The sequence below is a fragment of the Balaenoptera musculus genome, chromosome 9 (genome assembly GCF_009873245.2).
Source record: "Balaenoptera musculus isolate JJ_BM4_2016_0621 chromosome 9, mBalMus1.pri.v3, whole genome shotgun sequence".
In the NCBI taxonomy this organism is placed as follows: Eukaryota; Metazoa; Chordata; class Mammalia; order Artiodactyla; family Balaenopteridae; genus Balaenoptera; species Balaenoptera musculus.
Genome location: NC_045793.1, coordinates 16,607,909 through 16,624,820, shown reverse-complemented (window position 1 = coordinate 16,624,820; position 16,912 = coordinate 16,607,909). Strand labels below are relative to the sequence as shown.

The 16,912-nt window shown below is 37.1% G+C and overlaps 1 protein-coding gene across 6 annotated transcripts in view; it reads right to left on the bottom strand.

Moving 5' to 3' along the window:
• Positions 1-16,912, bottom strand: part of DGKI (diacylglycerol kinase iota) — a 447,458-nt gene that overhangs the window by 172,355 nt on the left and 258,191 nt on the right. For all 6 annotated transcript variants that reach the window (XR_005021317.1, XM_036864403.1, XM_036864404.1 and 3 more), the window contains 6 exons: positions 16,485-16,622; positions 13,437-13,515; positions 7,288-7,343; positions 6,294-6,356; positions 2,426-2,499; positions 859-970 (listed from right to left, as the gene is read on the bottom strand). Coding sequence is in view for 5 of the 6 variants with exons in the window: in XM_036864403.1 (XP_036720298.1) it covers positions 859-970; positions 2,426-2,499; positions 6,294-6,356; positions 7,288-7,343; positions 13,437-13,515; positions 16,485-16,622 (522 nt within the window). In the remaining variant the exon portion in view is untranslated. The remainder of the gene's footprint in view (positions 1-858; positions 971-2,425; positions 2,500-6,293; positions 6,357-7,287; positions 7,344-13,436; positions 13,516-16,484; positions 16,623-16,912) is intronic.

Here is a 16,912-nt window from a genome sequence, read left to right as displayed (position 1 = left end):
TGGAGGAAAAGTCACTTGGAATCCACAAGATGAGTGAAAAAGAGTTGTTTTGGGTTGTTCAGGACAAGAAATACAACCTTCTTGCTTTGAGGCATAAGGTATGGCACAAACCAAGTGCTAGCCAAGTGCAAGTAGAAGCTTTATTTTAATTTGCTTTACAAACTGATAGTGTGGCCTGATTTACACCACATAAAATGATAAGCAAACTTTTTAATTGGTTTCCTCATCATTCAATAATAAGTTGAAACACATGGCTAAAACCTGCTTGAAACTGACTTTATACTATATGTTTACTTTTTTAATACCAGCAAACAAAATTAAAATGCAAGGTGATCTCGATACTGTGCAACTGAATATTCATTAATGTCACAACAATGATGTTTTTCTATATTCAGTTATTTTGTGATAAGGTAGATGCCCATCTTATGCTTAAGCAGGCAAGATGGAGATGAATGCAAATGATCACTTTGTTTTTTATCTAAGCACTCAACTACTCAGCAAACCAAAAAAGTATCAAATGGCAAGGTTTCTGCATCAATGCTAGGATATGTCTGTGGCATAATGCTATTTAATTAGCAGGAAAACTTTCCACTTCATTCTGGTAGAAAATTCATCAGGATAATTGACACATAATATTCATTTATCTTTGAAGTTTAAACAAAAAATATGCATCAATTTTTTTAGTGACATGAAGAATTACGTTTTGTTTTTGTCTTCCCCTAGCAACTCTACATTGCATAAAGTTTGTGAGTTGATAAGCCAGGAAAGAACATTATACCAAGGTCCTGTAAAATGAATAGTAAAGTCTAACTCTGACTAAAGTACATTTCACTTCAATAACATAGATGCATTGCCCACCAAAGAGGCCATGGTGAATCCAATGACTTCAATATAACCATCATCATGACGCTGAGGTTCAAAGTCATGGTGATCTCCTGGGTTCCCCCAAGGCATTGTGCCAGCACAATATCTGCAAGAGAAGAGTAAAAACAGAATTAAATTTGTTCCAGTCCCCCCATGATTATCATTGGGGATTAATTTATAGTTCGATCCGATGTTTATTTCACACAAGATCAGCTTTCTACTCTTGGTTCACACCTCCCAATAAAAAAGAAAATGAATTTATCACCTCCAAGTATCAATTTATGAAAATGGGACAAAATTTTACAACAAAAGCATCCCATGGAGCCCAACTTTCTCCTAATTCATTATTTATTAACATGTCTCACTCTGTAATTCACAAATGCTTACTTTCTATCACATACCGTGAGTTATCAATAGGTGGTTTCAGAACTTGGTTTTGGAGGGAGACATATACATGCCAATAGGAAAGGGAAATGGAACTGAGGTGGGTAAGCAACAATAATATACACAGAACCAAGGCAATAAGTACCCCAGGACGAAGGAAAGGTAACTGAAGCAGACAGAAGGAGTGAAAAACGGATGAGACAAAGATGGGAGATTAGAAAGGGAAGGGGAAATCAAGGAAGTTGAAAAGTGGAGAAAGCAAAATCCAAAGGGGGGGATGGGGGAGGAGCAAGAAGAAAAAGAGAAGAGCATTGTTATTGCTAATAAACAATGTTTCCTGAGACTCTACTAGGCCTTCTACTTAGACAACTAAAATGAAAATACTTCTGGAATAGGTTGTAAGGGGCTACAGTGAGCACTGCCAAAAGTAATCAGGAGACTATAATATATTTTCCTAGCCATAGATATACACACAATTCTCATTTCAACTAAATTCACTCTAAACAGAACTTGCTCATGGATTTTTGTATCTGAGTTGTCTGGTTTGCAAATAACAAAGGGTCATAGATCCACCCCTTTCAAAATCTTGGCTTGGGAGCTTAGAATCTAATTTGATGCCACTGAGATACATGCTTATTTTGAGACTAGTTAATCTTAAATATCCCTTTCTCCTGAGGTATATAATAGCACCAAAGAGAGTTGACATCCTGGCTAGAAAATGCTACTCTAATTGATCTTATTTCTTCAAAGTAATCATCTGGCAATTATTTTGAATGAATTCCATGCTGAAATCAGGCTGGATGGTTGCCTAATAGCTTTTGGGAAACTGAGAACAGGGATTTGTTCAAGTCTATCATTCCTGGAGGGTGAGGGGATGGAAGGCGTCAGTAATGGAGAATTACATTAAAATGTTCCAATCCAGAGGGCTGCCTGGGCTTCTTAAGGATGGGTAAGTATACACCATGCATGCCGTATCACATACACAAAAGAATACCACAGATAACACTAAACAAACCAAGTAGGAGAACAAAATTATCAGACTCGAAAACCCTTAATAAGCCATTAAAATAACTGTTTTTCATTGTTTGTACCTGGAAATTTTCTACAATGAAAGCAGAAAACCTTAAGTCAAATGGAGTTCACATCAAACCAAGGAAACAATATGAACAGAGCTTACCTGGGTATATTTAAAAATACTATACACTGGAACTTCAGTTCCTGAATCTTTGGGGTGAGATCTGTTCCATCACACTGCAACAATCAAAGCAGAAAAAGCAAGGATTCTGAAGTAGGCACAAGTCTAAAAGACAACTAGGGTGACAACAGCATGTACCATGGTCTTCTCCTTGCCCCTGTCTCTGCTGAAGTGGATGCCCATTTCTATGATTGAAAATTTATTCTGATTATAACTTTCCCAGACACAGGGCTCTGGGCTTGGATTTGTTTTGATTTAATGTAAAAACAAAGCTGCCATTTGACCAAAATGATTTTTCTCTGGTCTCACAATCAAAGGAACTATCATCATTCTTAACCTTGGATTATTATTGGATACTTAGGCTTGTGCTATCAACATTAGAAAATTTATGAACGTTTAAAAGAATAAAAAGGATGAATCCTCAAGTTGAGGCAGTAGCAATCTCTACCAAAGTCATCTGATTCAAACAATAGTTGTGAATGTGACCATTTATTTTATTTGCTTTTTGAGATAATTTTTATTTTGAAAATGTTCGACATAATATTTTGAACGCTGTTTAAAAGGAATATACCCTGCATGCTTTTTTTAAAGTATCTGCTATAAATTAGTATCAGCAATCACTAATTAGTGATTTGCTCTTATCAATTTAATCTCTTACAGACTGTGACTGGTGTTCTGAGATAAACCGCTTTATTGAACCTGGCCGTGACCCTGCGTTTCAAGAGCCTCAGGGTGGCTTGGCCTCAATACCTTTGTGTGTGGCTTCCCTCACCAGTTAGTACTTTCTTCAAGAGCATCATCTGACTAATCAAAGAAAAGGGTTTCATTTCCCTTTCTCATTTCCCACTGGTGACAAAAGCCAAAAGAGGAACACTCTAGTCACGACTGTAGGCCTCTCAATGTCAAAGGTATAAAGCCTGCTTTTATATTTGCTCTCCTCACACCCTCATCACAGAATTTCCCCCATTGGTCTCCTCTGCTGGAGAGAGGGTAAAGCATTCCTAAACTCCCTGCTAATTTCTAAAGATGGCTTCAGAGGGAGTTTCAATCCAGGTAAAATGACTCTGCTAGTGGTGAAGGTTGTCTCGTTCTCCTCCCAGCTGATCTTAACACAGCCTAATTTTTTTTTCATGAGCATTCTCAAAAATTGTTCCTGGGAAATCTTACAATCCTAAAGAAACAAAGTATTTTCAAATGTTTTTTAGATAGGAATCAAATTCTGGACATTGATTGAAGGTGTTTTTACAACACTCTCAGATACTTAAATAAACATGAGGTCTCCCAATTTCAGGACTTGAAATGAGTTGATAGATGGCTCTACCAGTGAAGAAAAAAATGTAGACATCTTAAATGATCAAAATTGAGTGTTGAAAGCAACTGAACTTTTTAAAAATAGCATGTGATACATTAAAAGCATGCAAAGCAGTATTGTTGCATTACAGAAAAAAAATCATACTTAATATTATTGTACTTAGAACAGAATTCATTTTCTAAAAAAATTTTCTACTTTTTCCTCCTGAAAAAATCATCAACGATTCTGGAAACTCATCAAATTCTATGAGGATGGGCACCTTACAATATATTGAGTTTTACAAAATTTTCTTATATATTATTGCATTTACACCTTACAACTCTTTAGAGCAGCAGTTTTCAACTTTTTCCCTACTTCAAACACACAAAGGAAAATATGTGCATACAAAATATCTTCCTGTGTACAAGCTCACACATTGATACATCAAAACAAGAAGAAGAAGAACTCATGTGAAGTAGAACAAAATAATGCTGTATGTAGGTTTTCATTACTGTCCTCTGGCGGGGTGTGTGTGTGTGTGTGTAGTATTCATGTGAGAGATTATTAACTATTACCTTGGAAACACTGACTTCACCCTGTGGCAAAGATAAGATGGTCTGCTGTTATGTGTACATCTAATTGCTCTAACCCCCCCATCCTTTTCATCTCACACTCAGGAAACATACAATGATGTCGTTGTAGAAATATCCTTGTGTCCCTCTGTGTCACAGCACAACGGTCAGTAACTGTTGCTTCAAATGCATATGTTGTTATGCCTGCTTTACAGATGAGGAGAGTAAACTCTTCTGAAAGGTTGAATGCTTTCCCCAAAGTCATATACCTCATAAAGATAGACCTAGGACTGAATCAGAATTGTTCAGGCTTAGTTTCTATTGGTTTTTTTTCTCTTCATAAAAAAAAAAAGATGATTACATAGACCAATTCACCTGGAATATTACATGTACAGGCTGATATCAAATCTTTTCTAGTTATTTGACTGCCACTTTGGCCTCTCTACAAGCTTCTTTTAATCCCTGATATACAGCCAACCATGCCTGAGATATTTCTCATCAGGAGGACTGCCAGATGTGGGAGAAAAGCTCTCTAGTGGTGAGGCGGCACAGAGTTCAATTTCCATCCAGCTGACTTAAACAGTGGACACCATTACCATTCAATATGGCCACTGCCCTCTGCTCACTGGCTCTCCCGGCAGGTGCTGCAATGTTCCTGGTAATGTGGAAAATACTGCAAGAGGAGGGAAAGTTTATTTTTGGCTGGGTTGAAGGCAGCCAAAGAAGAAACAGGGGAAGTTTGAGGCAAGGTTGCTGCTACTTAACTAACCATCATTTTATCAAAATCAAGATCTTCACAGTTCAATGGACCATGTGTCTTTCTTGTGTCTAGCTTTAAAAAGGCAATATTTCAGTTTTCAAAAGTCGCTGCTGCTATAGGATACTTGCTTTTCGTTGGTATTTCATGAGAACTGAAACATCTGAAAGTGATGCCAAGGGTGATTAGTGGTAAACTTTTTGTTTCAACTGATTTAGGAGATTCATGCCTCCTATAGGCTTTATTGGTGACAACAAATTTGAATTTGTATCCTCTCAGGCTCCTCTATATTCCTCTATAAATCCATTAGTTTAAGGTCATATATTTGTCTCTATTTGCATGTATACCTTTTGTCCTGTCCCCTCCTGGCACAAATGCTATTCTTTATCTATTCCACGATAAATTCAAGCATTGCTATATTCCCATTCCTTCTTCCCCATCTATATATTTTTCTCTATCTTCCATATTTCTCTTTCCTTATACAGGTATGTGCAGCAAAGTCATGTTCATTCCCTCCTTTAACTTGTTTACTATAAGGAAACACTTTGTATTTCTTAATAATCAATGATATGCTATTTTTAAATATATCTCTTAGAGAAAAGATGACTTCCCATCTCCTTTGCCTCCAAGATGAGTGTCCCTAAAACCTGGGATAGAGACCCAGAAAGAAATAGCACCAAAAAAAAAAAAATCTCTTAAGTGTTAAAGGACCTTGACCAGGCTGGAGAGTGAGTGACCACAAAATAATGAAATCAAAGTATTTTTCTAAGATGGAGACTCTTCAGATAGGCTGGGAATAAAGATACTTGTTTGGTGAGCATCTATTTCTACTTTAAGAGCCAGCTCAACATCATTCCTTTGATGACTTCCCCGACTGCACCATGGGCAGTTTTCATTTCTCCCTTTGTGCCACCAGTATATTATATAAGTAATCCAATAACAACATTTATTATATTGTTCTGCCCAGAGTTATGTGCCCTTCCCCATGACTCAGCTGTGAGTTTCTTCAGTGGTGAAGCCAGTCATCTTATTTAACTTCATCCTCAGCAACTAAGACAGCGCCCGACACATAACTAAATGCTCATAAATGTTGGTTCAACAAACTACACTCAATTCAGTTAAAGTTCTATGCAGCCCACTGATTAAGTATATAAACTGGTATTTGGGGTGCATGATAGGGGGCATGCTTTTTACATTTAAATGAAATGAGTCAACACATTCAATACTTACGACAACTTTAACATGCTTGGATAAATCTCTAGAGCTTCTCTGTAGGAAATCAGAAAAAGCTGCCTATACAAGGAAAGAAAGAAAGAAAAAATCTTCATTACATGGTTATGCCAAATCCTTACTTCTGTATGATAGATAGGTCCTAGTGATTCTAAGTCATGCAAAAATATAAGACAAGTTCTCCTTTTGCTGAATCTAAAGTAAACTAGTGCAGAGGCTGTCAAGTTGAATTCTTTCTCTGTTTTCAAAATGTAACCTATAATAAAATTTAAGATCACAGTAGGAGAGTGAAAATGTAGGTAATTTCAAGGGTCAGTTTGGAGATCTGACTACCTTTCCTGATCTTCCTATTTGTCCATTAGATGCTGATATAATCTTTAACTTGCCACTGAGAATGTCTTATTTCACCCCATTTTACTTCGATTCCCTCTATCCAGTGGTAAAATTTAAGCCACACTTTTTAAAATCAATATTTTAGAGGCCCCTTTTTCTTCTTTCCAGCCATTCACACCCAAGGATGTCCCTGAGTAGGAGGAGAAGGAAAAAGAAGGGGGCCCCTTTAATCTCATCTACGCTTCCATGAAAAACTTCCCATATTCTGTCAATTTCTCATCCAAATGTCAGTTCATAAGTACCCCTATGAAAACTACATTCTAACCCAAGACATGCCATACATCTTTCAGTCTACCTAATTTCCTCATTCTCTAGATGGGCTTTGATGTTTGCTTTTCACACCACTCCTTGAATACCATCCCCTCAGTGCAACTTTCAGGGCTTTTAAGTTCAAAGATGAACTCTCTGCCAACTAACTTAAGAAATACATACTTACTTTCATTCTTAAACCAAGACATTAAACATGAACCATATACAGACACACATGTAAACACCTGAGATGTGTGTGTAATTATCAGCAGAGTATAGCTAGCATCTTTATTACCATGAGTGAATTAGTATAAATAATATGTAATCATCAAAACATGAAATATATACTTACCCCTGCATAGAACATTTTATTTCGAAAACGACTGTTGAATTTCTCTGGATTTGCTTCTGTAAAAGGGAAAAGGTAGTTTTGTTACAGAGACCTGATTAACGGTAGTGAGTTAGATTAGCATCCCTACTTCTTCCCTCTCCCTCCCCATCCCAAGGACCCAACAGTTTCATCATCATCTTCCCCTTAGTTACAGGCAGTTGGCATGGTTGTCCAGTGCTGCAAAGTGTAGCCCCAAACTGCCATCAGTGGCAGCATCAACTGGGAGCTTGCTAGATATGCAAATTATTAGGCTCTACCCTGAACCTACTGAATTAGAATGTCTGGGGGCTGGGGTCTAGGAATCCGGTTTAACAAGTTCTCCAGGTGATTCACACGCACATTAAGGGCTGAAACACTCTGGACTCTATTCAAAAGAGAGGGCTGGCAGGGATACAGCGCAGGGGTGATAGAAGAAAGAGGGAGGGGGAGGAGGGGGAGGGTCAATTATTTGCTTTGACCTCCATAGGGCATGGCTTCCATAAACTATCTATGCAGTTTCAAATTTAATTAAATATGGGGAATTTGGATAATAATTAATAGAGAATTTGTTTTCATATTTTGCAAAAACTCCTAACTACCATCTGTACTGTTGTTTGTGACAAGCCTTGAAACATCATTTGATTTAGTGAAGTTATATAAATATATATATATATCTATATAGATATATACAGATGACCTGCAGAATGGACCCAGGGCATAGGACAACAAAGGCTCTGACTTAAATGGTTTAATTTTGAGTTTGTTCCTGAATGTTTTATAGGTTGAGGACTACTATAAAACGATTAGACGAGAATTTGCATCGGAAAATGTTCACATGAATTCAACAGATTATAAAATCCCCAAATGAAATACTATTTCCTTACATTCTTTCTAATAAAATTCCAAGACATTCCAAAGGAACCCACTTAAATATTTGCTTTCTGCTATTTTGTCCCATATGATCATTAATCCCTTCTTAGGGGTAGGTCTTTCTCCAAGTCATTTCTCATCAGACAGCTGGCTGACTAGCTGGAAGTCTCCAAATCCCAAACCTATCTTTGAATAGCAAGCATGACACCAGATGGCAAAGGTCATGGAGACCAAAATTCTACCTACCATCGTCTACCTTCTGGACCCCATGATTCACATTCTTCACATATGAAAAACACATTCACTCCCTCCCAGGTCCCCAAAGGTCTCATCTCCATTATAGCATCAACTCAAAATCCAAAAATCTCATCTAAATCTCATTAGCTCATACTTTGCAAATCTCATCATCTAAATCATCTAAATGATTTGGCTCTGGATGTAATCCATTTATAATGATGATAAGACCCTGGGTATAATCCATTCCAATAGTTTAATATATTAATCCCATCTTTGTATACAACACAATAACATATGTGTCATTAGAATGGAATCCTAAACCCTACTTTTGTCTGAAATTGGTCTTGCCTATTAGGGAGCAAATATAAGTTCGACACTATGTTTATAAAAATCAGTAAGTGATTTGAACCCCACATAAGACACATCTTCCAAATTCTCTGCATTGGATATCTACTCAATCTTAAGACTTCAGTTATGTATATATAAATGACTCCAAAATCTATGCCCACAGTAACAGTGCCACCTTCAATTCAAATTGTATATATTATAAAACTCTTTCCTTCCAATGTCATCTCCCATTAAGGACAAATATTTTTATCAACATTATCTTCATGTTTCTAACACCATTGCAAAAATCTTACACTATGTATTAGTTGGTCACCTAACCCATATCTTTAGCACAAACTCATTTTCCTTCCTGTCTGAAATGCCCTTGCCTACTTTACTTCTTGTCTACATCAAACTCTTTCTTTATTTCCCACTATACTGCCTCCTACCCTTTCTGGAAACTTTCCCCTGATACCTATCTCCTGTCAACAGTCCCTACCAAACTCCCACATTATACACTGCCTGGACAACTCATCTTACCCTTACTTTATATTCCCTTCTACTTGTATTTATCTTTTATATATGGGCCCATCCTCCAATTAAACATTCCGTTCCTGTAACAAACATTGAGACAGCCACTGGACTTGGCACAAGGAATATAAAAGTAAATAAGACATAGTCTTTTGCCCTCATGTTGTTTAGAGTGGGGGAGACAGGTCTGAAAATGAAAAATAAAATGTCCTTTTGTATATGCCATAGAAAGATGTCTCTATAAGACAAAGTAGGAGTCACACATAAAGGGAATGATCAGAAAAGCGTTCCAGAGGCAAGTACACTTGAGTCTTGAATGATGAGTAGATGCCACGTTGAGGTTCAAGATGGAAAAGAAGGTGACAGAGAACCTTGGACAGTGACAGTTTCTCCAGGGCAAACTGTGCCTAAGTCTTACTAGCTGGGCAAGAGCCTGGCAGTGTGTCCTTTGCAGTGATGGTGATGATGAAATTTGGCAAGCCACTGAAAATAACACTTTTTTAAAGAAATCTGTCAGTTCTCCAGATGAATCATGAAACATTCATAATCTTTTGAAACATGCTGATCTGCATGTCTCTGTATATTCGGTGAAAATAGTAAATCCTAAATCAGATTTAAAAACTGCCTCTTCTAGAGTCATAGTTGTATTTCCTTGACCTTGTAGCATAAGGCTCAAGTCCTCTGCATAAGAAGTAACTTCAATGAGGCAGTACAACTTTAGCATCCAATCTCAGACTAAAAGTTTGATGTGTTTAATATCCTTCATGTCCCCCCGAAAGTGACAATCTAATTCATGCAGCTGGCAAAGTGAGACCTTGCTTTGCTACCTGATAACCATAATCATTGTTAACATGACTATATGTTAATAGATTGGAATATTTTCAATGTACTTCCTCAAGCACTGTCATAATGCAGTAGTGATTAAAGCACTGGGCAAATAACTCCAACTGACAATTAAATGACCAATCCTATTAAAACTCTCAATTCTGTTCCAAACAATTGCATGTTCTGATATGCAACAGTTTAGCCACACATGGCTTAGCCACTATGAGAATAAAAAAGCTTCTGTTTTCCAATCAAATTAAGTATACCTTCTATCTGATGAAATTATTCATATGTTTGCATTCTTTATATACAAAATGTTAAGTCAATCAAAATGTTAAGACTACCTTTACTCCTTGCTTGATTTTTTACTGGTAATTCTAAAGGCATTTACACAGTAATGCCACTAATAAACTGTCTCAAAATAAATGTCATTTTAATTGTCCCTTCTAAAAGAAATACAATGTAAGTATCAATAGTAATGCAAAAGTCTGCATTTGTCCCATGTCAATTTGATGGGTTATTTCACATCTATGCCAAAAATTGTTTCTGCAATTAAATTTTTTAAGATTCTGCTTTAGTGAGACTTGGTTTTACTACCCATTGCGTGTAAATGGATTAGCGTAATTCCCAATGTATTGTATTTTTTGGCTAATAACTAATCGGTTATTCTATGCAAGCTCTTTTTTGTTTGTTTTTTGGTAATGGCTCTCATGGGGCTTTGAATCACTCTGCAAGTATTAGATGGCAAATGATACAAGTTTTATCATGAACTCTCAGTCCCTGAGCAGCTGTATTTGAAAACACTTTGAAGTCTCAACTATGGTTTGCGTGGCTTGAGAATAGCCACTCACACAATCTACCAACAAAGTAAGTACGTATGCCCCTATTGAAAATGCGGCCTGCTATCTTTCTCTTCTTTCTGCAGCTGAGCTTGAGATTTCTTGACTATCCAGGTAAAAATATGGGAAAAATCCAAATAAACGGAAAACAGTAAAAATAATAATAATAATAGCTTGAGTAATTATACCTTTCATCATAAATAATGATTTTTTTTTTTTTTTTTTTTTTTTTTTACTTAACGCAAAAAGAATAGACTAACAGATACTAAGAAGTCCACAAGTCTGGTCTAGGCATATCAACCAAATCTGGTTCCAATAGTTTGTGCATATTTATTGTGTACCATCTCAATATCCTCTCCATAAATATGGTATGCATTACTCTCAGTCAACAGCAATCCTCCCTTATCCAGCTCTTCAGTGGCTGTTTTTCCTCAAGGGCCTTGGCTTCCCTGCAGGGAAAATGTTTGCAATTCCTTTTCCGATTGCAGGAAAGCACTTACACTAAGCCTCGGCAATAAAGTATTCAAAGTAAAGTATTAGCTCTTGGCATCTTTCAACCAATTATTTTATAATCACACATATAAAACGATGTAGACATACATATACACCACAATTTGCATGTTCCTCTCTAAAATGAAATAGTTCCATAGTTTCAAAGAAAAGAAAAAAATCACTTTCCCACAAGAATTCTTTCTAAGCCTGGTCTTTCCACCGTGAGGTCTCTCTTTGCTGCCCTCTCATTCTGAGGCACCAAAGTTTCACCACAGTACAAGGAAACATATCATTAGGATAACTCTCAGATTAATAAGACAAAATATTAGGCTCCCTTGAATGAGCTCTCTGTCCACCACTTACTCATTTAGGCCTCTTTTCATGGCAGGATGTCTAATTTGGAGGTTCATGCGTTAGTGATAATTGTACTACTTTACAAGTACTGTTAAGAAACGTAAAGATTTTATTAGGAAGCCCAGATCCAGAGTCTCCCAAAGAACATGAGAAATAAATGGGGTAAGAAATGGAGAAAGAAATCTCCAGTTACTTCCCCAAATCTACTCTCCTTAAATTAGGAAAGGCGACGGGTTATAAATGCCAGCCCTAATGTAGGACCCTCTGAATATCTAATCTCCGAGAACTGTCTAGAGAGGGAGGTGTGGAGCGTGTGGGTGTTTCTGATTTGGGTATTTGATATTTATGGTTCTGTTGTCAACCAACCTTTCTATCTGTGATTTTCTGGTTAATCAGAGAAAACTATGACTCTTTCTTTAATCAGTATTGCTTCTATTTGGCTCAGCATTTGACCCTCAAAGCCTCATGAAACCAGGAATGCAAAGTCTAACAAAATTGCTGAATTCAGTAAGAGAATTACAGGTTTATACTCTACTTTTATTTTGTCTTCTAACAGCCTTAATCCTATAGCCCCATTCCTGATCTTTAGTATATAAAAGTGTTATCAGAATTTTCTCTGCATTATTAGTGGAATCTGAACAGTTGAACTTTGCCTTTTGTACTCTGTATTTCAAATTCTATGAGTTAAAAGCTTAGAGGCTCTTGCAGAATCTAGAGGAAAAGTAAAATAATCCCTCATTATGACTTTTATCTCACAAATTACTTATACCTGCAGCCAAGCATTATTTTGGTTACATGTTACCATATTCACAAGGGACTAGGTACAGGCAGAGACACAGATGTATTATACAAGAAGAGAGTTTAAGAGAGAGAAAGAGATTAAGAGAGACCAAGAAAGCAAGAGATTAAGGCTTCAAAGCATAAGCCAAAATCCTAAACTTTCTCAGTTCTGAATGACATAAGAAAATTTTGATGAAATATTTAACTTGTCATTATTTCATCTTATTTCTCTTTCAAAAGTTATTTTGCTTCCCCAAATCTCAATTCCATCTCTTCTAGTACTTAAATGACCACCAGCCGTCATTCATACTACCTCGTCCAGTGGAGATTCCAAGCACCTTGCATGCCTAATCCAATCACCGTCAAGCCCTTTTCTTTCAACCTAAACCACCTATAGTCAGCCCCCGTACTGTTCTAAGGTGCCTGTTGTCTCTTTTGTGCACATAGGGAAGACTTTTATGTTTGGCTACAAGGTTTCAATGACCTTGGTTATAAAGTCCTGAACTTTAATAATTGGTGGTTTGAGAAGCTGTAAGTATTCTAATGACTTTAGTGAAAGATTCTCTTTTTATCACTTCTTAGTAGTTCACTAACTTCCAAGTTTCTAGTCAAACCTAAAGATTAGCAGTCCTGAGTCCTGGAACAAACATCTGGTCCTGACCTTTACCATCTCTGAGACCCTAAACAATGAGGTCTCAAAGTAACATCTGTAGTAAGTTCCTATCTTGTCTAGCTCCCAGGGTCAACATGAAGGTTCAAATGGAACAGCATTAGACACACTGTCAACATTTAAGTGATATGCGAACAAAACGGAACATGCAAAACACCTGCTGGAAACTTCCTCCCTGGGAGATGGAAATGGGACGTTGTCCTCACCTCTGGATTCATGGAACTCCAGCGTGACATGGGCATCAAATCCGAGGCTGAAGTAATTATTGAAAACATTCAGAGGAAGCTGCAATGATGAACAAAGGCAGAGGTGAAGTTGTGTCTAACCAGGCAAAAAGAGGAAAATAAAACCTAAAGCCAGACACTTGTCTCTGGGGCAAGTCCCTGGGAGAACGATCAATTAAAACTCAAGGCAGGGGTATCTATGTAGAAGGAACAAGGGATTTTTGAATTAATTCTTTAGTGAAAGCTCAACTCAAACGATACTCCTAAGAATTTTAAATAGTTTAGGAAAAAAGGGATACAAATACAAATTATTCAATGAGAACCATTCTTGTGGATATTGTAATAAGAGAACCTCATTAAGCTGAGGGATGCACATTTGTAATAGTTACAAAGGATGATTCAACAAGCAAACTTAGCAAGTAAATTCAATTGTAAGGATCGTGTCTAACCTTCTTAATCAGTGGATGCAAGTTTTTTCAAGAATTTATGTTCAGCATATTAATACTGCAACTTAAAATGAATAACATTTGTTCACCCTTCACTTATTTTCCAAAAAAATATATTTTTTGATAAAAGTCATGTAAGCAATAAGTCAGTGGGAGCCATTCAACTATTCTCAACCTAGAGGAAAAATAAAAATAAAAATATATATGTGTGTGTGTGTATTTATCAGTATTCAGATTCCTATTTAGTCTATAAACTCTTATCTTTAATATGACTGTGAAATATGCAACGCAGACACACAGATACACATACAAGCCTTAGCTTTCCTTCCCAGAGTCCTCTGGGTCCCTGGCTGTTACTGCTACAAGCTGAGTAAAGGAAAGAACAAACTATGCAGCCTAAAGTCCTGCATTAAAACTACAAAGTTGATATGATTTGAAGGCTTCAGTTTAATGTTAGAACAATTAGAAAAGCATGTGGAAAATGCTAGAAGGCAAATGGTGGTTCTTACACTTTTCCTCCTGCAACTCAGAATGAAAGATAAACGTTAAAGTAAATGGAGAGGTAATTTTATCTCAGCCTGGATAATGTCTCCAGATAATTATCAGGTTTATCTTCCAGATAGAAATGCACTTCTCTTCTATTAGAAATAGTGTTTGGCCTCAAGATTTCAAAAGTTAAGTTCATTACAGGGTTTCATATGCCCCTTGATCAGTAAGATTTTCTGTTTGACTAGAGCGATAATCGTGTCCCATTAAGAGAAAAATGAAATGAGAGGAAGAGTCAGAGGGAGAGCAAGAGAGATATTAATGCAGAAAGAGAGAAATTGAAATAAAGGATGAACCCTTCGATGGAACGCCAAGTCAGAGCTTGTACTGATTCAGAGGTCAGATCAGCCCTTAGAAGTAGTTACAACCGACTGGAGAACAGGGAGAGAAACTAAACACATAGAACATTGCCAAAACATATCTCACTCTCCTGGCTTCAAATATGAGAATGTCCAGTTCCTGCACTGAAACAAAATACAAGTCCTTGGTAATGACAGCAAGGGTTGGTGATCCTGCCAAAAGCGCAGATATGTTCATTTCTACCATTTATGCTCTTTTGGCTACAATTCTAACCCATGTCTTAGCATCCACTGATAACTTCAGAGAACATCTGGTCACCATCCCCTAAATAACATCACAATTTAGTCTGTTATTAAGTTCTTATTCATATTTTCCAGGAAAAATTGCCCTTATTTCCTACACATCTCCTCAAAATCCACTTTCAAAACCCTTTAATTATCTGGATTAATGTTCCCAGGCTGCACCAAGAAGTCTTTCCATTTCTTAAGCTGTTGGGAAGAGAATTAAACATAGATTGCTATTGAGGTTCTAACCATTCCAAGTTGAGTGGGGATAGGTCCATAACATTTCCATATGGTACACTTCTTTGTACTTTAGCTGTTTTCTATCCAATTTCTGTAAGTCAAATACATTAGAAAGAAGTATTATATCCCAAGATGACACTTGTTTAAACAACATTGTGATGTCATGAACTCAAGATCAACTGAGCAATCATGATATCTACTAAAAACCTTATAGTTTCTGGATCATAGTTTAGGTGAAAAAACCATGAAGGTAAGACAAAACATGTTTTAACCAATTTTAGCCAAATAAGTAACTTGAGCATCTACCACAATTGGTCAGGATCATGGTACTAATCAATAAAGGTGCATTGATTTGGTCTAAAATGATATCAGATTTTAAGGCTGAAACCACCATGAAATCTTGGCCTCAATCAATGGCACAATCCAATATAGCAGGGATGCTGTTTAAAGTACAGATGCCTTCACCCTGCATCTACTTAATCAGAATCACTGGGAATAGGACCTTGTCATCTGCATTTTATAGGCACACCTGGAGATTCTTACACAACAAAAGTTTGAAAACACTGTCATAGAAGAAAAGTGGAAAGTAATAGAAAGCAAGTGTCTACTCAGAAACCTATCAAATTTATCTGAGATTGAGGCCAGAACTTAAAGCCAAATGTTCCCATGAAGCTCTATAGTAGCATTTTTACAATTATGTCCCTTGGTTTGTCTTGGGTTGAGATACAAGTTCAATCACTGAAGGAAAAACACGAAGTCAAACATTTATTTAGGCATCCTGATGTCCCAATCAAGTGATGAAACTGAAATATTTGCTATCAGACCAGAAATCTCAGGCATTTATCTTTCTATTGAAAGACCCTGTACCTAATGCTTCAGATCATATGATTTTTTTAAACTTCTCATAGGTTAAGAGTTTGCAATGAATTTGAAAGATTAGAAAACTGATATATTTCTTTCTGGTGTGGAATTTGAGAACAGAGAACAGCTCCCTGCGCTATGGAAGTGGGTAGGAAATCTTGGTCTTTAGAAGTCTACGGGGCAGAATCATCAGGAAGTGTTATACTCATAGCCCTAGTAGCCGTCAACTCAAACACCGTCCTGTCATCTCATAGGAAGGAATCAGCACATGACCCTCCAGCCAGGAACGTATTTCCTGTGACTCAGGCAGATACTCCAGGGTTAGCTTTCTGCTGAAGGAAGAACTCTCTAACCTTACACACGCCATCTTCAAGTTCTTCTGGAGGCAAGTCTGGGTTTCTTTCCACATGGAGGTTCCAGCGATCTAGCTGTACAATTGTCCCATCTTCTACTTGGCAAAGGATCTTAGAAACAGGTTCATCAGTGTAGCCCTAAGGAATCAAAGAGCACACACATTGCTGTCTGGAGTAGGGAACAGTACAGCCAAAGGTATTTCATGCAAGGTGGAGCCCTTGTTCTACAGCTGTTTATTTTGCAATTAGCAAGGCTGGGACAGTAAACTGTTTTCCTCGAGGTACTTAGAATTTAAGACAAAAGGCATGGGTAATGTGCACAGAAATACTAACTCTAGCTGGTTTGAGTTGAGGAATGACTTTTGCCAGCACCAAGAACCAAAAGCCACCGGCAGGCTTTTGAGATCCATACTGGATGGCTGTTTTTA